Source organism: Centruroides sculpturatus, unplaced genomic scaffold, assembly GCF_000671375.1.
Source record: "Centruroides sculpturatus isolate CEXI.00-Female unplaced genomic scaffold, Cexi_2.0 scaffold638, whole genome shotgun sequence".
Classification (NCBI taxonomy): Eukaryota; Metazoa; Arthropoda; class Arachnida; order Scorpiones; family Buthidae; genus Centruroides; species Centruroides sculpturatus.
In genome coordinates, this window is record NW_019384865.1 from 119,281 (window position 1) to 141,695 (window position 22,415).

Here is a 22,415-nt window from a genome sequence, read left to right on the forward strand (position 1 = left end):
TTAGTCTCTGTAGATTTGTACTTTAGACTATGCTGGAGGCAGAACATTGAAATTATAATGTAATGTAAAATATTGTTATAAAAAATGTAGTAGTAGTGGTAGTAGATCAATGGAACTTTTCAAGAAGACTTCAAATATTATAAAATGTTAATTTAAGAAATTATTTAAATAAGCATATATAATTCAAGTTAAGTTATTTTAATAGATTTTGTGTTATTCAAATGTATTGTATTGTTAAATTGGAAATATTTAGAAACACCAGATGGTTTTATAATTATCATATAATATTAATTGCTTCTAATTATGTAGCAATATTTCAACATTAAAATAAAAATGTTTTTGTTCTGTATAGTATTTCTTTTATTATTTGTCATTTAAAATGACATTCATTTAATCAATAAAAACCATATGTTCATAATGTAACATCAATTTCTCTACGAAGAAAACATTGATCTTTCTTAATGCTGTAAGCAGAAAGAATAGATCTTAAAGTAAAATGATTTTATTTTAAAGAAATTTTACTATTAAGGATTTTAAATCTGTTTATTCAGAGAGAAGAAATTGTTAAGGATGGTTATAAATAGTCCTTTAACTCAGCTAATATATTAATTATAAAAATTTATATTGTTTCTTTATAATGTTGTTAATTTTCTTTTATTTTGTTTAAACCTTAATTCAGAAAAGTTCCTCCAACATAAAATCTAAACTAAACTGTTTTATTTAGAGTACAAAAGAAATTTTGATACATTTACTCAAGCATTTTTAGGTTAAAAAAGAATAAAACATTATTTAGTGTGTTTTTATTGTTAAACAATGAAATTAAAGTTAGAGACCTAAATATTGCTTGTAGAAGTAAACGTGCCAAGATGATTAATTTTTCATTTGTTAACTGATTTCTACTGCAATTTTATATTAAATGTTACTCTCTGCACTAAATATTTTAAAGCATTCTGAATTACATTTTTTATTATTCAATTAAAATTCTAAACTTTTTCTCATTTGTTTCTCAATTTTTAATTAAGAAATTATGTATTTATTGTATTTAATTCTATATTATCTTGATATAATTTGTTATATTCTTATAATATTGATTTATGCTGTAATGATAAAGTTTCCGAATAAATTTTTTTTACTGATATGGCTATGGCAATGCTATCTCTAACTTCAAATTTTAGTAATAATTAAATTCAAAAGCTATATTATAGCTTGAAAGCAATATTTATCTTATATTTAGGTATAATTTGAGATATTGGTTGTTTACATAATCTTTTTTCTTTTATTTTCAGAAAACTGATTTAGTTGTGGCTATAAAAAATATCACTAAAAAAAACTTGTCAAAATCACAAAATTTATTAGGAAAGGAAATAAAAATTTTAAGGGTAAGTAATTTTGTTTTTTATGTTCTGGTGCTATTTCAATGCTTTGTGAAATGAAGTATTATGTAAAATTAAGTTTTTTATTTTAAAACTAGAAATGTTAAGATTTATTTTAAATAAAAACTTCATAAAGATTGATGAGTATTATCTTGTGAATTGACTGCATATTTGATATTTAGAGCATTTTAAAATTTTAATGTGTATCAAATTTATTTCACTAGAGGCTTTCCAATTCTCATCATTATGGTATATATTTTATACAATTTTTATATTCATTTATGTCTGTGATTTATCCTTACGAAAAAAATAAAAATAAAAATTGTATAAAATAACAAACATCATCAAATAACATCAAATAACACATTTCAGGTGGTGGAGGAAATTTATATTTAATAAATAACAAATTCAAATATAATTTATTTCCACCAATTGACTTTCTATTCCTCATTTTCAGAATTTGACCAAATTTTGCAATGTATATCATGCTTTACATTACCATGCATCCAGTTACCATGCCAAATTATATAATGTATATAAGGCTGATGAGAAGTGGAAAACTCCAGTTGAAATGAATTTATCACAAGTAAAGTTAAAATATCAACTTCTGACATAATCTAGAATATAATTAGTTCATAAAATCTAATAATTGTTTTTAATGATTATATATAAACTTTCATGAATGTTGAAAGATGTTTTAATCAATGAATATTGTAAAATAATTTTTAAAATTTTTAAATCATTAATTCATTCACTATCTTATTTTTATGCTAATTTAGAAAATTTAAGTATTTAAAATAAATAACTGATTTATATTTCGTAAATTATAAAATGGTTTATTAAGTGGTAGGCCAACTAATTTAATTCTCATTAGTATTAGGAGTATAATATATATAGTGATTACATAAAGCAATTATTTTTAATTTTGTCTATTGTAAGCAAACTTGTCTGACTAAAAATTTCCGTTATGTATTTATTTATCTGTAATCAAGGAATTTTGTGAATGTTTAATTAAATTTCTATAATGTATTCTCCAAAGTAAGTATTACAGAAACTAGAACTTTTAGACTAATGACAAACAGCAGAAACTGCTTTATTGGAGTTAAATATTGAAAAATTTGTTCCTAAATCAGCAAAATTTAGGAAGAACAATTTCTAATTCATATAAAGAATTAAATAATATGCTTCTTCACTTTTAAAATCATGCCTTTCTTTTTGTTGTTTATTCGACACAATGAAGTGTAATTTACTTATGACACAAGGCATTCTTTACATTCTTTATTTCTTTTTTATTGCCGATATGCATTTCGAGTCTATACCCATATGCATTAAAAATTAACCCATTTTAAAACTTAAGTAACATATTCAAAGAACTAAAAGGTATTCAAAATGTTCTTGAACATGCTGCTCTTGACAATATATTTGAAAAAACTTGGGTAGTTTCTAAATATTAATTTAAAAATTTAACTAAAATGCTTATATTTTCTCTTGAAATAACTTTCAGAATTTGAAAGTTCTTGTAATTGACTATTTGTTATTTAATTTCAAAATAAATTAATTTTGTTTAATTTAAAATGACATATAAAGAAATTGTGTACATTTTACAAAAACATTTTCAATAATAGCTTTTCATTTGATATTTGTTGTTTTCATTGTAAGATTTTTATCAGAATGATTAATGTTAATATAAGTAAAAGACTTGTAATAAAGCAATTTTAATTGTACTTATAGGCCTAGTTCATTATTTAATCTTTTTGTTTGCATTAAATAATTGTTTCAAATATTAAATGAAATAGTAGATTAAATAATATTTATTGCATATAATAAAAGTATTATCTGAACTACTACTAAAGGGTGTACCAAAAGTTCTCTTTTATTTAAGTTTTGAAAATCATTTCCTGACATGTTAAAAAAATAGAAGTGTGTATTATTGGTTTCAGAATTGTGATTTTTGAAAGTGTTTTGAACAAATCCATCTGGATGGGGTAATTTGAGCATCATCAACTGAAACTGGAAATGTAGCCATGTTAAGTATGATACTTAACTTGAAGCAAAGAATTACACTTTTGGAAAGCATCAGATCTTACAAACAATGTATAAATATTTCAAAGAAAAAATTTCCCAATTATGTACCACTGAGTGAGCATATTTGTATGACTTATTTGCAGTGGCATGCTGTCCACGGAAGCTGTGGAATCACTGCTTCTTTTGTATTTTGTAAAATATAAATACATATTTGCAATTATTTTAATATTTTAACATACTTTGAATTAATTAGAGTTAATATTTTATAACCGCATTATTTATCTTATTACAAATTTCTATACATGTGAAAAAAATGATAAGATTGCTATTATATATTCCAATATAAATTCATATATGCATATTCCCAATGGAAGTGCCATATTGTCAAACACAGGACAGCCTCCATGGCGAAAATATTTGAATCGTGTAAAGCAGCCAGATTATACACATCTGAGCATGCACTTTACAGAGCACCAACCTCATGTGGTTTAGCTTGTGGATGCTACACACCAAAATATCGTATAACACTTCCAATGATTCTATCCAGGACTGGCATGGCTTCCCTATCATCAATTGTCACTGCACACCACTGCTTATTTGTGAAACCTAGATTAGTTCTTTGATCGCTGCATCATTTCTTTGGACTTGTGGTCACTTCAGTTCCCAGTTTTAAATTTGCCAGATTTATTTTTATAGGCATATCTAAAATATAAAGTTTATAAAAATAATTTTTGTAATTTGAGTGACCTGAAATGCAACATTTCAACAATATCAGTGGATATTATGCCAACAATGTTATGATGCATGAATAGGAATCATTGAATAGATTTCTGTCTCCAGATGGAAAGTGGGCACTTCTAGCATTTGCTGTAGATTTTCTCAGTACAGCTGATGATTTGTACACATGTTTTATTATTTACATTTTGTGTGCAAAGTCATGTTTTATTAAGAAAAATTGTGAAAGATTAAGTAGGGAACTTTCAGTATACTGTGTATAATATATTTTTGAATTTAGATTTTAGAATATTTAAACTAGAGTGAATTATGAAGAATTATCTGGATATTATTAGAAATACATAATTATGAAACTCTCAATGTATGTGAAACAGAAGTTGGTTTTATTTTGAAAGTTATATAATAGAATTTCAAATAGAAGAGAAATAGATGCAGATATTACATAATTTTTATAAAATTATATAAATTTAATAGAATGTAAAACTGAATCTAAATATATAAAATTACTTGTCCTGACTGACTGACTGAGTCACTGATTCATCATTGTCCATAGCAAACCGCTGAATCTAAACAGGTGATATTTGGTACACAATTAGGGTACATAATGGAAACGCACACTAAAAAGGGATTTTTTGAAATTCCCCTGCGGGGGAGAGGGAGAGCATTAAAGCTTAACCAGAAGAATGGTTTCTGTTGTACTATTTTAGATGCGATTTTTTTTGTTTTCAACAACGTTTAGTCTTCATTAAGTATTTAGGTGTATTAAATTGATAACATTTTAAACATTGTTATAAATATTTTCATATATTTTGATTTTTTAACCAAATGTTTCAACCGTTTTAAATTTGAATTTGTTATTACATATTGGTTTGATTATAGAACGATTGTGAACGTTCCAGAAAAATTGATCAAATTGAAAATAGTTTGTTTGATTCTCAGCAATTCTCATTATTCTCAGCGGTAGGTGTTATATAACAATTACTATGGTTGTTGAAATACTGAATATAAATGGGGTTTGCTTGCAAAACCTCCGCGGGTGAAGTCGTCGGTAACAGCTAGTCTTTCAATAAAAACAATGAATATTTCGACAGTGCTACAAAAAATTAAAATGAAGATAACAAAAATAAAAATTATTCTATTTTTATAATTTTAATTATTGTAAGAATTTATGTAACAGCTTCATTTATAATTTAAATTTTTAAATTTTTATACTCTTTTAACACTTACAGTTGGCTTATTTAACCATATTGTAAATTTATAATATTGTAAAGTATTTTTTATATACATTCATATTTTTCTCTAATGTATTTTTATATGTTTGTCTTATGTTATTTTTTAATTGTTTTTTATTATAGATAGTTAATTACATACATACATATGTTATAAATACATATACAAATAAATATATACATAAATACATATGTTGCAAGATCGCATAGCTTATTAGCACTTCACTCGATTTCCTCATTTGTTAAAAAAATTTGTCCATCTTAGTTTGTTTTGATGCTGCTTTTCTGCCTGTTAGATACAACAACCACTTGATATTAATTTTACGTACAGTCTGTTATTTTATGCTGAAACTCAAAAAGAAGGTCTTCATAACTTGATATGACTCATGGCCTTGCTAAATTTCAGCACTACTCTTAAATCGGTGTCAGAATGTTCACTAGGTGGCTTCTCAATTGTATAAGCCTATTGACTCTCTTTGTACAATTCTTCATTTGTACTGTATGTATCCCAGATGTAACAAGTGCATCATTGAATTCTACAAATTCCTGGAAACATCAAGTATTAACTAACTAAACTTGGAAAATAAATACAGTATTAATGAAAAAACATGAAGTTTACATAAAAAAACATAAAAAATGGTTGGGGCTAGAAAAAGCCATTATTGTGAGTTACAGATCTGCTAAAAAGAGATAAAATTATAATGATTTGGTGGGATTTGGAAAAAAAATCCATTATTCCAAGAAGTCCATTGTTCCATGATTCAGTAAAACAAGATTCTACTGTATAGTAGTTAAAATATTTTAAGAATGTATGCAGTTTATGAATTAATCAACACATGAGAACCGTATTATATCCCAGTAACAATAAAACTTTAAATAAAACTAACGTTTTCGACCATATTCATGGTTTACTTCATGTTTTTGGCCAGTATAATTCAAATATGGAATGCGTCAAACAATATATTTAAAATTATCTTAAAATTCTGAACATTTAAAATTAGAATAAAATTTTTTAGCTGAATGTGCTACAATATTGATAAAAATATCTTTACACCACAACAAATAAATAATAAGATGCACTTCATGGTGTAGCTTAGGTTTTTAATGTTGCTCTCGTTTTTTCTCATAGCACCACACCTCCATGCATAAGAAACATTAGCAGCATCCTTTGTGTTAATACAGTTGCTAGCCAGTTCGGCTTTATAAACTTCTAAAGCCTCTAGGTTGCGAAGGTGCTCAACCTGACATGACATTTTTACTAATTTCGCCTTATGGAGGTGGGCTTGTATTTCGGGGTCCATGGCGTAGGTGGCTAGGATGGTGGTATGCCTTTGGTTGGTGATATCATACCTGTGCTTCTGTATTCTTTTGCTTAATGAGTGCTTCATGGATCTGATGTATACAAGATCACATTGGTCTCTGAGGGGGAACCATATAAACACCAGGTGCCTGACTTACCTTGGTCCTGTCCTTGCTGTTGCACAATAGCCCATACACTGTGCTAGATCTCTTATAGGCAATTTTTGTGCCTTTATGAATTATTGGTGATAATTATATACCAAAAAAAACTGTAATTGTAATAATGTAATATTAATGACCTGTTATAAAAATCAACTGAAGAGGACAATGTAGCTAAAATATATTTTGACTGATAGGCAGTTTTTGTAAAAAAAAATCGCTATGCAAATGTTTTTTCACATGTTTCACGTGTTAAATTAGTAATTAAATAAAAAGTATAACCGTGTATGATAAGCCCAAAAATTGTTATGTTAAAATGGTAAAACAAAAACTAGAGATACAAAATAGAAGGGCAAGAATTACTAGTCGAAATGTTAATTCATATTAACTTTTACATTTATTTATTTTACCAAAAAGAAAAAAAAGTTTTTTTTTTTTTCTTTTCTCTTATGGAAAAAATGTATTTAAATTTATTTTTACTTCAAAGTTATTCAGAAATATGGTATTTTGCAAATGCAAATTTTAAAGTTTGGTTTTGTAATCTGATATCTTATTTATGTAATTTGATATTTCAAAAAGTCTGTGTTTTGTAAGAAAAATATCAGCACTATGAAATATGAAACATCTATGAACAGATAAAGTAGTAAACTATAAGATATTTATAAAAGGGAAACACAATACCAAATTATAGTAAGAGAAAAAGATAAACATATGCACCATATAAATTTTAATGATCAAAAACTTGCTGTGAAAATCTTACGTAAAGCAATATACATTCTATAAAAGTTACTTAAAAGTATGTAAAGTAAAAAATTTACATAAAATTAAAATAATTTTGTTAATTTAATGCAACGAATATTGAAAATGTCATTCATAATGTTAATATACTGTTACAGAACTTGAAAGGACAATGACAAAGTATAAACATATGTTTGAATAAATGTTATCATGTTTATTATGATATGCCAGCTAGTAGCTTGCATAATTTATGAAAACTACTGGAGGCGTACACAACAATTGTGTGGAATATGGAATGTAAAAATTTAAATTGGGTATATACATAGTAAAAAAATTACCTGATGTATTCATATAGTCAAACAATCTACTGGATTATCTATCAGGCTGTATTAAGACTAATAACTAGTTAGATACAAATCAATTCGGTTAGAGGTATCTCTTGATAATTCAGGTGTTTCTAACTAAGTTTTATCATTTGTATTGTTATTATTTATTCATATACATAATATTTGTCACTTTGTGTTCTATTTATTAATTTCTTGCTGTTGTCATGTAAAAAGAATGCTTCTGTAAGTTTTTAAAAATCTTTGTTCTATTCTCAGTGTACCTAAAGAAATTTGCAACATTTCAAATGAAAGTACTTGAAGAATAATTAAATTTGTTTTTTCACATGTTTGTGTTTTAAATCCCAGTTTTAAATTTTCACATTATGACATATTATAATGATAAAGCAATTTTTCTCAAAAATGTCAAACAAGATATATTGATTCTTTTACCAATTTTCTTTATTGTATACAACTAGTTTTGTCCAGTGCATAATTATTGTATATAAGGAACACTGCTATTTCAGCATAGAATATTTAGGTAAAGTGTTTAGTGTATTTAAGCTATCTCTGCCTTTGGCTTGTATTCTGGTTAAAAATGTAGTAATATGTTTATGTGAACAATAACATTTTTATTCAAGAATTGGGCTGGTTAGAAGTTGTTTGGGAATTCATTAGTCTAAGGATTGCAACTTCTCATATAAGATGTAGACAATTTTTTTTTCTAAAAGTTTGCATCTCACATGCTGTAAATTATGACAAAATAAATTTAAAAATTTTTTATATTCTCATTGTTTGATATCTGAGGTTTGCTTAAAGGTCAATCACTTACATTTGAAAATATTAAATAAATTAAATTAGATTAATTTAGATAAATTTAATAGATTTTTATAATTAATAATTTGTGTTTCTATATTATGTTTTTATTGTAAGCAATAATTTAAGATGTTATGTCATAATTGAATTCCAATTTTTTGATAATACATTTTTCATTATTTATCTGTTAAGTTAGATTTTCATATTGCTTCTTTACTATTATCATCATCCTCTTGACAGTATATTTTTTGTAATTTCGATTTAATGATTTCATTTTACAGTTTTATATTTTACAATACTACAGTATCTGATAGTTTGTTTTTATTTTTAAATATTAAAATTCTGAAATTACTTAATGTATTTACTCATAAAGTTATTCAACTATTAGAAAAAAATACTGCTTTAATGATACAGAGTAGCTCTGCAAGTTTTCAAACAAACTTTATATTTCATATTTTAACAGCTAAATAATTACAAATCTAATCTAATTAGATCTCCCTTTTATACAGAGATTAATCCTACATTTGATTAATATACCATTATTCGTAGTAACAATATATGGTAATAAATATTTATTTGTTTGTAGATCTGTTTACATTTCACACATTTAACCTTATCATTAAATTTAAACCTAAAATTCTCTATGATGGGAATAATTCACTAATGAATAGAAAAGATTTTGTGAAACTATTTAAAACAAAAAGAAAAGCCAAACATTAAGTTACTATGGTGGAAACTTTTCAGAAGAATAAAAAGAATATGATACTTTTAACAGTTTTTTAAATGTTTAAGCTAAATATGTAGATTTTTATGGGTATATATGTATTTGAATTATCTAAATTTAGATATCCTTACCTAGCTAAATTATCTAAAATACTTAATGTTACCTAAATTAGAATCATTTAAAAAGATTACAAGGAAAGGGAAAAATTGCAAGCTCTTTGTAATATACAGAAATACAAGATTATAAAAATTTTAAAATTATTTTTATATTAACATATCTTTATTTTTTATAATAATAATAAAATATAGATGATTTTTTTTTCTTTCCAAATAAAAATATAAAAAAAACAGTAAACTTTGATTAATATAGTGTTATGGAAACTATGCTTTTGTTAGAAAATCTTTGAAATAACAGAATTAGTTTCTTTATTATTATTATTATTATTTTTTTAAATTATCTACAGTGTGTAGTTTTATATTGTTGAAATGTTATAGAGAAGAAAATGAAAAACATAAATCTAAATACTTTCATTGACAGTGTAATTTTGTAAAGCAGCTGGTGGGCAATTTTCAAAATCATAGTTGACAGAAAAGATTACTGATACATTCTTTTGATAGTGAATGATTATATGGAAGAAATGAACATTTCATTTCTTATGACCAAAGAGTGTATTAAGTTAGTATTACATGTAGTGACAGGAGTAAAAAGAAAGAAGATTAACAACACAATTTAAGTGAAATATGGCATAATAATTTACCTATTTATCCAGGAAATTTTTTGAAGTATATTATACAAAAAATCAATATAGAAAATAGTATGTAAATATAAAATATAATTATTCTTGTTTATAATTTGTATATTCTCTTATTTTCTTTTTTCATTATTTAATATTTTACATAAATTTTAAAGGAAAACATGATATTTAGAATGATATAAAAGCATCTCAGACAATTAATGGATTAAAAAAAAATTACGTAGACAACAGAATTCTTTTAAAATAAGATTTATTATTTCATTCTCAGTACAATTTTTGTAGCTTGTCTTTCATAATGTATTGCTTGAGGTCTTGATTTCTTGAGTATTTGTATTTATAAATGGTCTGTCAATGATATTATTTACTTGAAAAAATGTCTCTAAAATTATTGATTTTGTACATGCTTTTAATGTTAATATATTTAGATTTATTTCTAAAGTTGATCAATTTTATCAACAAAAAGTATTTTTTTATTAACTGTAAGAATACTTGAATCTGAACTTTAATGCTACATAAACATTTCCAAAATTAATATGAAATATAAATTTTGACTTCTTAAACATTGGATTTATGAAGTAATGATGATGGGGGTATTTATGAAAAATGAGAACATAACTGTTATGCATAATCAGAAATATTTTAGTAAAAATTTGCAAATTATAATGAGCAATTATTTATTGTGGCATCGTCACAATGCTGGGCTGAAATTTTTCATAACAACGCACTTAAGTTTAATAGTGTCTTGCCCTTGTATATCATGCTTTTTCTTTTTTATTAACAATGAAGTCATGCCAGTCATGTATCTAACTCTGTTCAGGATAAAATTTTTGAATTAAAATATGACTTCTAGCCCAAAATTCATATATAGTTCATCCAAGACTCCTGCCTCTAAGTTTCTATATCTAGTCTTGACTTTCATCTATATAACATCATTCTTGAGATTAACACTTACAGGTCATTTTGAGCTGTGCAGCTTATTGAATATTGTATATATTTCAAATTTGCATTTGCAGTTTCATAAGTTTACCAAAAATTAGATTATATTACAATGGAATAACATTTTTAAAAACTTATAATTTTTTCCCTATTAAATATATGATATAATATCAAATACAGTACCACCAACTACAGGTCAGTTGTATTTTTAATCTTGAAATTGTATAAAACTTTTAAGCCATTTAATTCAGATTATGTTGTATTAGCCTAAAATTTAATATATTTCATTCTTTAAATATTTTAAAACATTTGTTCTAAATTTTCTGCACTACAGTCTTAAAAACTTTTATAATTTTTAAAATAAAATAACTTAGTCATTGAACAGAATGTTAATTATGAAATCTGAATGATTTTATACACTGTTTTGCAATTTATTATTTTAAAATTGTACAGAGAAATATTGAGATAAAAATTATTCCAAAAAGTTTTTAATTAAAATTTATTGATGCTTGTGTAAACTATTTAGTTTATTTAACAATAGTATTCTTTAGTTTATCTAAAAGTTAGTAAGACAAATATATATTTTTTGTCTTTTCTTTATCTAAATCCTTAAATGTTACTTTTTTTATGTTGTTATAAATATTTGAATTTTACATACTGGACTGATTTTTACATAATTGAACTTTGTGTGTTTTTTTAGAACATTATATCGTTTTCAGAAGGTTTGATAGTAGTAAATATAACATTCTTTTTCTTCTACAAAAATAAACTCTACAAGTCAGTTTGACTTCTGTTTTGGGTTGCTGTTAAACAAAAATTAATGGAAAATCAAGACTTTGAAAACTAAATTATGCTAAATATCACTTTTGGATAGCTGTTATTATGTTCAATGTATATCTTTTCTTGTACTTAATGTCGGATTAAAGAGACAAGACATACATTGAACTAAATTATGATAGAACAAAATAAACACAAATGAATAGATTATTACATTTTCTTAACTCAGTGATTTTAACTAGATTTTTAACTTTTTAACTAGATTTTTAACAAACCTGCCTCGAATGTTTCATGAAAAACATTTTAAAGTTTGTACTGCAAATTTCTTCCATTATATTACAAACATATTACCATATTTATGAGCAATTCCAGTTTATATTTTATACAATATATTAAAATTTATTAGTTTATTACTTCATTGTTTCCTGAAAATAGTAAACATGGAATTGCTCATCAAGTTTTGAATGTATTGATGCTAGAGCTCCATGTAAAAATGTATATGAATGGTATTTCGCAGCCTCAGAAAGATTGAGTAACACTGCTTTAGATACTGTAAAAAATAAACAATATATTTAAAACCAATGGAAAATTTTATTATTAGCAAATACTTGTATGCTTGCTTACTGGAGAAATCAACTTAAAAATAAAAATCCATTCAACTATCCAGCATAATTCTTTAATAACATAAAAACATTTTCAAACGCATTTCAAAACATTTCAAATCATCATCAGTTATTTCTCTAATTCGAAACGGGAAATTCGAAAAATTATGCAATTGAATTTCAAATAAACGGTTATGTAAAAAATTAAAAGGTAACATGTTATAAATGAAAATGATATATACAAATTTCCGTGTATTTAATAAATAATAATAAAAATAAAATCTATCAAAGATCATCCTAAGTCCGATTAAGCCTTTTTTTTTATAGATCTATGCCAATTCGTCGCAAAAAGAATTGCGCGATATAGGCGCAACTTTGAGGAATTTGAAAAAACGAATCAATGAACATAAGCTTTCGGTAAACAAAACTGTTGACATGTTATAAATGAAAATGATATATACAAATTTCCGTGTATTTAATAAATAATAATAAAAATAAATAAAAATAAAATCTATCAAAGATCATCCCAAGTCCGATTAAGCCTTTTTTTTTTTTATAGATCTATGCCAATTCGTCGCAAAAAGAATTGCGCGATATAGGCGCAACTTTGAGGAATTTGAAAAAACGAATCAATGAACATAAGCTTTCGGTAAACAAAACTGTTGACAGTACGGTCCTTGCCACTTATGCTAAACAACAAGGCATTACTGTTTTCTGGGACCAGGCCTCTATAATAAAAGCTAGTAGATCTAGACATGCGGTAAAATATCTTGAAAAGATGGAAATCCACAAGGCGCAGAAGAGCACACAATGTATCAACTATAGGAATGCCGACGAGCTTTCATCTGCTTGGAAATCTTTTTGCGATGAATTGGCATAGATCTATAAAAAAAAGGCTTAATCGGACTTAGGATGATCTTTGATAGATTTTATTTTTATTATTATTTATTAAATACACGGAAATTTGTATATATCATTTTCATTTATAACATGTTACCTTTTAATTTTTTACATAACCGTTTATTTGAAATTCAATTGCATACTTTTTTGAATTTCCTGATTCGAATTGGAGAAATAACTGATGATGAATGCTTAATGCGTTTGAAAACGTTTTTATGTTATTAAAGAATTATGCTGGATAGTTGAATGGTTTTTTATTTTTAAATTAGCAAATACATCATAACATTTAAAAAATGGATTAAATTTAAATTTAATGATAATGTTCTTTCAAACATAAGTTCATTTGAAATGAAAAAAATTACAAATGTGTGAAATTAAATGGATCATAATTGATAGATAATACATACTTTATAAAAAGTATGTATTATCTAAATACATACTTTATAAAAAGTATGTATTATCTATCAATTATGATCCACTTTTTTTACCTATTTATATTCTGAATTTGAAATACTTTTCTATTTAAGTTTAAAATTAAAGAACTATTGCTAAAATTTTTACATGGAATAATTATTTTTTAAATTTCCTTTGAAAAGATTTTGGATAGTTTTGGAAGTACTTAACATTGTAGATGACTTATTGACTTCTCTAAAAAGTAGACTGGAAAAAAAATAGGTTTACATATAATTATTTGAAATGTTTATGTCAGAAACATTTATTTTAAAATGTTTACAAAGTCTAATTGACCAAAAGAATTGATAATTGAAAAATTATTGTTTATTATTTTAAACAGTTTACAGTCGACCCCCCTATAACACTGTTGATTATTCCATTTTATATGAATTCCATGTTGTACGAGTCACTTAGATTTTAGAAATACCTGTGCCGGGCTGTGAACGGTTCACGTATTTGTAAAATCTAAGTGACTCGTACAACATGGAATTCATATAAAACGGAATAATCAACAGTGTTATAGAGGGGTCGACTGTACTGTATCTTGAAAATAAAACATAAATAAATAAATATATATATAAAAATAATATAATAGTCTTGGCAAAGAAAGCCTTGCTTGTGAAAGATATTACAGAAAACAATAAAAATGGATGAAATGTTTTCTTTATTTTATTTCTGTAATAAAATTAATTTTTGTATGTTTCCAATTTAAATTATATGTAATACTTAATCTACAGTTTTGTTTCATAACAAGCAAGGCTGTAGAGAGAGGGGGGAGCAGCAGGTAAAATTTACTTGAACCTGAAGAAACCCTTAAAGTCCTTTAAAAATAAATTATCACATATGAGATTTGTAAAGATTGTGATCGTAACAAATATAATTTAAATAAAACAAAGTTTAATACAAAGTTTTAAATAAAATAAATGCAAATTTTGTTACAGAAATACTAAAAAATTATTTCTATAATTTGTTGGGGAAGAAATCCGATGGAATGTGGGCATGATCTATTTTTTGACACTGTTGATAAAATATTCCTTACTCAATCCAAAACTAAATGAGTGTAATATTAACACTAACATTTATTTTCAGTTGACATATGTTAATCTCAAAACAGTTTCAACCTTTTTAAATGGCCTTAAAAAAGATAAAAAATGTTTTGATATTGAAGTAAGTCCATCTTCAGTGTAAATTCTACAACAAATAACCAAACAAACCAGCAACCTGATATGTTGTGTCAGATGTTTAAATTTTGGTTGTTCCAAATTTTGGATGTTTAAGTTTGGCAGTTTCCAATATTTTTTTTTACTTGTATACCCTGTGGCAGTCCATTTTCCTATGTTTTATCTCATGTATTTGTCAAATAGTAGTGCTTTGGTCAGTTATATAGTGCTGTACAATTACATGTAATAAAAATTTTTTAAATTGAAAAGCATTGGAGGAAGGACACCGATAAATGTATTAAAAAAATAATTTTATTTAATATTAGGAGACCAAATTCGCCCAAACGGGACCACCATTTATTAACTTTATGTTCCAGACAATACAATCCTGGCGACCGACCTTCCTTTTTAGGCTACTAGCCGCCAAAACGTCCTTTTAAAAAACACAAAGATTTCCAATTAAAAATTGTAAAATTTTTCTAAAACTGGAACTGGTGTATACGAACGTTCTCTTGAGACCATCTAACCTTCTTGGGTGTTTCGGCTCTTTTATCTATGAGGAAGAAGCGCTGGAAAATGTAGATTAAAAAAGCATCCCCTGGTGACGATATTTAGCAATTTAAAAAAAAAAAATAATAATAATTATATTTTTTTATTCCAATGAAATCATGTTTATTTTATTTCCTTTCACTTTTCATAGACACAATGTAGTGACCCTTCTTAAACACTTGGCAGATTATTCATCTTTTATTAGGTTAGGTTTAATTATATTTTTATTTAAATTTAAGCATTGAGTGAGAATATTCAAATTCTGTGTTAAGGCCTTTGATATTGTCAAAGGCCTTAACACAGAATTTGAATATTCTTATAGCACACCACTATTATTAATTTTTTTCACACACTCCTAAACCATCAAGCGTGTATCACCACCTGGAGTACATGCTTAATGGTTTAGGGCAGTGGTTCTTAACCTTTTTATACTCGCAGCCCACAAATATTTCATAATTTTTTTCTGATTTCCCATTTTTTTAAATAATAATTTATATTTGTTAAATTATCTATAATAAATTGATTTTTTTATTATTGCTTTATTTTTAAAATTTCAAGCATTAATAGTTTCTTAGAATTACTTTGGAATTAAAGAAGTAAATACTGCGGTGTAAGTAGCATATTTGCATATATTTCTTCTGTACTAACAAAGTTGTATGTAGGAAGAAATAAATAAAGTTTTTGTATTTAGTTTTTTTTATCTTTCTTATTTCACTTTTCAATACGATATTTGGTTATACATCAATTTTCTTTTTATTATATTCTGAAGGAAATTTTGCATAATTTGGCGGCACCCTGAAACTTTTTATGGACCCCAGGGGGCCGCGGCCCCCTGTTAAGAAACACTGGTTTAGGGGTATGCAAAAAAATTCCCCTGATTGGGAATTGCTGTATTTATTAAAACGTTTGTCTAAATTTAAATTAGGTTCATAACCTGAATATTTCTTCTGAGTATTCTTTCACAAATACCAACTAAATGTAACAAAAGTATTCCACACAATTTAATATTATTCGTGCAATATTATTATTTTCACAAGAGATGAATAAAACTACATATTTTTATTATTTTTTATCAACTTTTATTTGTATCTAGCCATATTTAAATTTATTGAACACTCAATTTAATATAGGAAAGGTATTCAGTATTTAATTAAAATTTTCAGTTGTTAATGTATAATTTTTGATGAAAAATGAATAGTTCATTAACAATTTACTTTTATTTGTAAGTGTTTATAGTATAACTAATTAATAAAAAGTATTTATTATTAATTTAATACTACAAACAGTTTGAAAAGTTATCATCCCTGACCCATTTTATTTTTATAGAAAATAACATCTGTAGTTATTCTTTGACGAAATTATAACCTTGATGGTGTTTTATGTTTTACCTTGATATACAAATTGTATAGTTTGATAAAAAGCAATAATCTTTTATTTAAAAAAAAATTATTGTATATATTTTTATTAGTGAATTTTTTTTTCTTTTTTTGAAATTGTTACCTAGAATTGTAAAATAATGATTGCATACACTAATATGAAGAAAATTATGAATACAACAGTGAAATAGTTTGTTGGTGTTAAATTTGCAGAAACAGATTTAATAAAATACATCAAATGTTTTCTGACATTTTCAAATTATTATAAATGTTTCTTTCCTTATTTAAAAAATTTTATGATAACTTTAATCATAAAATTTTTTAAATAAGGAGCGAAACATTTACAATAATTTCAATATGAAATATCAGAAAACATTTGAAGTATTTTATTAAATATGTTTTTTTTAATAAATTTAACTCCAACAAACTGTCTTATTATCTTCATAATTATTACTTGGAAAAATTATGAATAAAATCATGTAATTATTTTGAGATAAATATGGAACTATTTCATAAGAGATGAAAGTAAATTGAATGAATTCATTTAAATTCAGGGCCTATGGAATGATAACACTCAGTCACTAGTTGGTTGTGGATTTGAGCTTGACCATGGGCTGGTTGCATGGGAGTGTTTTGGATATATCTGACAACTAAATATTGGCCAGTTTTCCGTAGAAATCCTCCTGAAAGGCATTCCCTTGGCAGATTGCCCAAGTCTTATATTGCCATATTCTGTCAATTCTTTCAAATTTGTAAATTTGAAAGAATTCATTCAATATAACTGAAATTTATGTTTTCATCATAAAAACTATTTCACTTATATTTTATCATTATTNGGTTATACATCAATTTTCTTTTTATTATATTCTGAAGGAAATTTTGCATAATTTGGCGGCACCCTGAAACTTTTTATGGACCCCAGGGGGCCGCGGCCCCCTGTTAAGAAACACTGGTTTAGGGGTATGCAAAAAAATTCCCCTGATTGGGAATTGCTGTATTTATTAAAACGTTTGTCTAAATTTAAATTAGGTTCATAACCTGAATATTTCTTCTGAGTATTCTTTCACAAATACCAACTAAATGTAACAAAAGTATTCCACACAATTTAATATTATTCGTGCAATATTATTATTTTCACAAGAGATGAATAAAACTACATATTTTTATTATTTTTTATCAACTTTTATTTGTATCTAGCCATATTTAAATTTATTGAACACTCAATTTAATATAGGAAAGGTATTCAGTATTTAATTAAAATTTTCAGTTGTTAATGTATAATTTTTGATGAAAAATGAATAGTTCATTAACAATTTACTTTTATTTGTAAGTGTTTATAGTATAACTAATTAATAAAAAGTATTTATTATTAATTTAATACTACAAACAGTTTGAAAAGTTATCATCCCTGACCCATTTTATTTTTATAGAAAATAACATCTGTAGTTATTCTTTGACGAAATTATAACCTTGATGGTGTTTTATGTTTTACCTTGATATACAAATTGTATAGTTTGATAAAAAGCAATAATCTTTTATTTAAAAAAAAATTATTGTATATATTTTTATTAGTGAATTTTTTTTTCTTTTTTTGAAATTGTTACCTAGAATTGTAAAATAATGATTGCATACACTAATATGAAGAAAATTATGAATACAACAGTGAAATAGTTTGTTGGTGTTAAATTTGCAGAAACAGATTTAATAAAATACATCAAATGTTTTCTGACATTTTCAAATTATTATAAATGTTTCTTTCCTTATTTAAAAAATTTTATGATAACTTTAATCATAAAATTTTTTAAATAAGGAGCGAAACATTTACAATAATTTCAATATGAAATATCAGAAAACATTTGAAGTATTTTATTAAATATGTTTTTTTTAATAAATTTAACTCCAACAAACTGTCTTATTATCTTCATAATTATTACTTGGAAAAATTATGAATAAAATCATGTAATTATTTTGAGATAAATATGGAACTATTTCATAAGAGATGAAAGTAAATTGAATGAATTCATTTAAATTCAGGGCCTATGGAATGATAACACTCAGTCACTAGTTGGTTGTGGATTTGAGCTTGACCATGGGCTGGTTGCATGGGAGTGTTTTGGATATATCTGACAACTAAATATTGGCCAGTTTTCCGTAGAAATCCTCCTGAAAGGCATTCCCTTGGCAGATTGCCCAAGTCTTATATTGCCATATTCTGTCAATTCTTTCAAATTTGTAAATTTGAAAGAATTCATTCAATATAACTGAAATTTATGTTTTCATCATAAAAACTATTTCACTTATATTTTATCATTATTTTCTTTTATAAGCAACAACTTAAATATAATTCTGTCATTCAAATGTAAAATATAAAAAATATATTTATTTGATGCTGGTTAAGATGATGATGTAAGTAGAAAATTACTGCTTAATATGATATTGGAGTTTCCTATTATATTGGTCTTAGTTCTAGTTCTATATATACCTATGTAATTGGGCACACAGGGCAGCAAGTATTCTTCAGTCTATACGATTTACTGCAATTTGTTTTACTTCATCCTAATATCCCAATCAATATCAAGAAGCTCCGGATTTTCTATAAATATGTTGTGCCAAGTTCTTGGTCATTTCTTTCTTTTGCCTTTTATTGCTGCCTATTATATGAGCAAATTTAGCTAATTTAAACTATTAAGACTATCAAATGATAACAAATTATAATATCACCAAATTACTGAATTTCTATAATAATCCAATGGATGTCAGCAAATTAGTATTAACAATAACTAAATCAATAATGTAGTTATTCCAAACATCAATTAAATCTGTTCTACAATATGAGCCTATTCTTAGGAATAGATTTCTTGATAACTGTTTATCTTCCTTGATAATGATGTAACTCTTGGTTAATTAAAAATTGTTTGTAGTAAATTATAATATATATTTAGTAATTTAGTACAGTAATGATAAAATAATAAAACTATGGGATGTCACTATATTATGAAATTCAATTAGGGTGTTTAATATATAGAATATGAATAATTATATTTTTTTTTTAATTTTATTTAATTCTGTACAGATAGTTGCTGTTATAACATAAGAAGAGTTTTTATTATTAATTAATAATCAGTTTAATTTGTATTTACATTTAAAATTAATTATGGCACATTATAAGTTCTTAATATATTATATCTTAATTAATATTATTATTGATATGATTTTATATTTCATTCTTTTTCTTACTTATTACTTTTATTTAAATGATATTAAAGAATAATATACTATTATTCTAAAATGAAAGCTTATTTATTTCATAAATAAAATTAATGATTTTAAAATTTGTTTAATATCAGTTTTTAAAAATCATCTTAATTTTGGTTTTAGGAACTGGCAGAATTACATCATGAAAATGTAGTAGCCTTATTGGATTGCAAGGTAACTGTTATTATTTATAAGCATATTTTTATCTGTATAAATTTTTACAAAGATTTTAATGTCATATTTTAATAAAATGTTAAAATATATATGCTTTCAACAAAAACTGTGAAATATACATGAAAACAAAACTTTCACTGTTTTGAATTTTTTTTTCATATATGGAACTAATACTGGATACATCTAAAAGGATCTAAATCCCAGCAAAAGGAATGTAAATTTAGTGAGAAACTAACATTTTACACAGCTTTCATCAATCATTATCAGGTTACAAACTGTTCTAACACATACAAATCAAAGAACAAAATTTTTTAAAACATGGAACTGGCTTCTGATTAATCAGTGACGCAAGCATGAATTTGGATGATAAGCAATTAGAAAATTCATTTAGTGGATTTTAAAAAGAGGCCCTCTACACTTGTGAATGTGTTATTGTTCTTGTACAGTAATTCATTGTCACCATTCCTGCATGCTTCGTATATCTTCAGTTTTTCTAAGTGTTAGTTTTGCTGGAGTGATGTATAAGATGTGCCTTGTCCAGTGCACATCACCTATAGGAAAAGCTACCAAAGTGGTTGTTGTGTGATCCTTTATGATTGATGTTAGGTGTTCTTTTAATTGAAGGCTAAACCAATGATTTGTAGCCCCTGTGTATTTCAGCTATTGGACAACTTTGTTGTCTGACATAGGAATGGAATAAACTCCTGGAAGTTGACATTTATCACAAGGGTCCTTAACATTTCTGAGTAAGTTTCTTCTCTAAGCAATTTAGATGTTAGTTGTTTTCATGGTCTCCCAGAAGATGCATCTGAAGTGTTCATTATAATTTACTGACTTGTAAGTTTTAACTTCCATCTTGTGGTCGGTATGTGGCAGAGACATTGTATCTGTTAATTATATCCTTGATTATTTTGGGATGGGTAACCTGATGATCATTGCTAAAAGCTGTGGAAAACATTAGTTTCTAATGAGAAACTAATGTTTTCCATTAGAAATTTCAAGAATTTTAGGAAATTTACATTCCTTTTACTGGATTTTTGGCTTTTTTGTGTATATTATACTTTTATTTTTCTTTAAAGTAATTCTTCATTTTTTTATACTGCATTTTAAATGTTGTTATGACACATGATAGTCCCAACAAAATAAATAAAATTTAATTACAAAAGAAAAAAATAGTTGTTTAAAATATTCATACATTTTAATAAACATTTTGTAAAAACAATGTACAACAATATAAAACATGTTTTAAATATTTAAGAAAAAGTAAAACTGGGTTTTGAATTTCATCTTGAAAATATTAAAGAAATTTAAACTTAAAGATGCATTTAAAAGAAATTTTTTCTTATTAATGTTTGGGATGATGATAAAATTTAATTTTCTAGAAATTGTCAAAAATATTATTATATTTCTGAAGTTGTTATTGTTTATTCAGTGTGGAATATTGTAATTAGAAGTGGTAATTCTAGTGCTTCTAATTACAATATTCCATATTGAATAAACAATATATAATTAGATATAATAAGATTGATTATTAGGATTGAAAGACAAAAGATTGATTTTTAAAGAAAAATACAAAAGAAGTTTTAAAACACTTTTATAAAGATATTTAATATATTTTCAGGAAACTGCACATCATGTTTATTTAGTAATGGAGGTAAGCTTTATAATTTATTTTCAGTAATATAATTTAATCAGTATTAGTAAACTAAATTAGTTGTATTTAATTAAATTAGATATTAGATTTTACATTTTAAAACATGGAATCTGTTTAAAGTTTAAATAGAGGAAATCCCTGTTTTTATATTAAGTTATGTTTTTGAAAATTTATAATAATTGGATCATTATTATTTATGAATGCAACATTGAACTAAGATGCATATTTATATTTATTGTACTTGGAGTAATGTTGTGAAATGTTCTCATTTAAATATATATCATAAAATTAAATTTGTAATTAAATTATAATTAATTGTTTAATTATATTGTAAATATAATTAAAAACTTACTTTTTGTATTATTATTTATGTAAATAATATTTTAATATTTTAATAATAATTT

At 25.0% G+C, this 22,415-nt stretch overlaps 1 protein-coding gene across 1 annotated transcript in view; it reads left to right on the top strand.

Moving 5' to 3' along the window:
* The first annotated feature begins 1,758 nt into the window (after nucleotides 1–1,758).
* The window catches only part of LOC111630776 (serine/threonine-protein kinase unc-51-like), a 90,139-nt gene continuing 69,482 nt past the window's right edge, over nucleotides 1,759–22,415 (top strand). Inside the window, exons 1-3 of the mRNA XM_023374923.1 lie at nucleotides 1,759–1,959; nucleotides 20,307–20,357; nucleotides 21,979–22,011. Coding sequence (XP_023230691.1) covers nucleotides 1,945–1,959; nucleotides 20,307–20,357; nucleotides 21,979–22,011 — 99 coding nt within the window. The 5' untranslated portion in view covers nucleotides 1,759–1,944. The remainder of the gene's footprint in view (nucleotides 1,960–20,306; nucleotides 20,358–21,978; nucleotides 22,012–22,415) is intronic.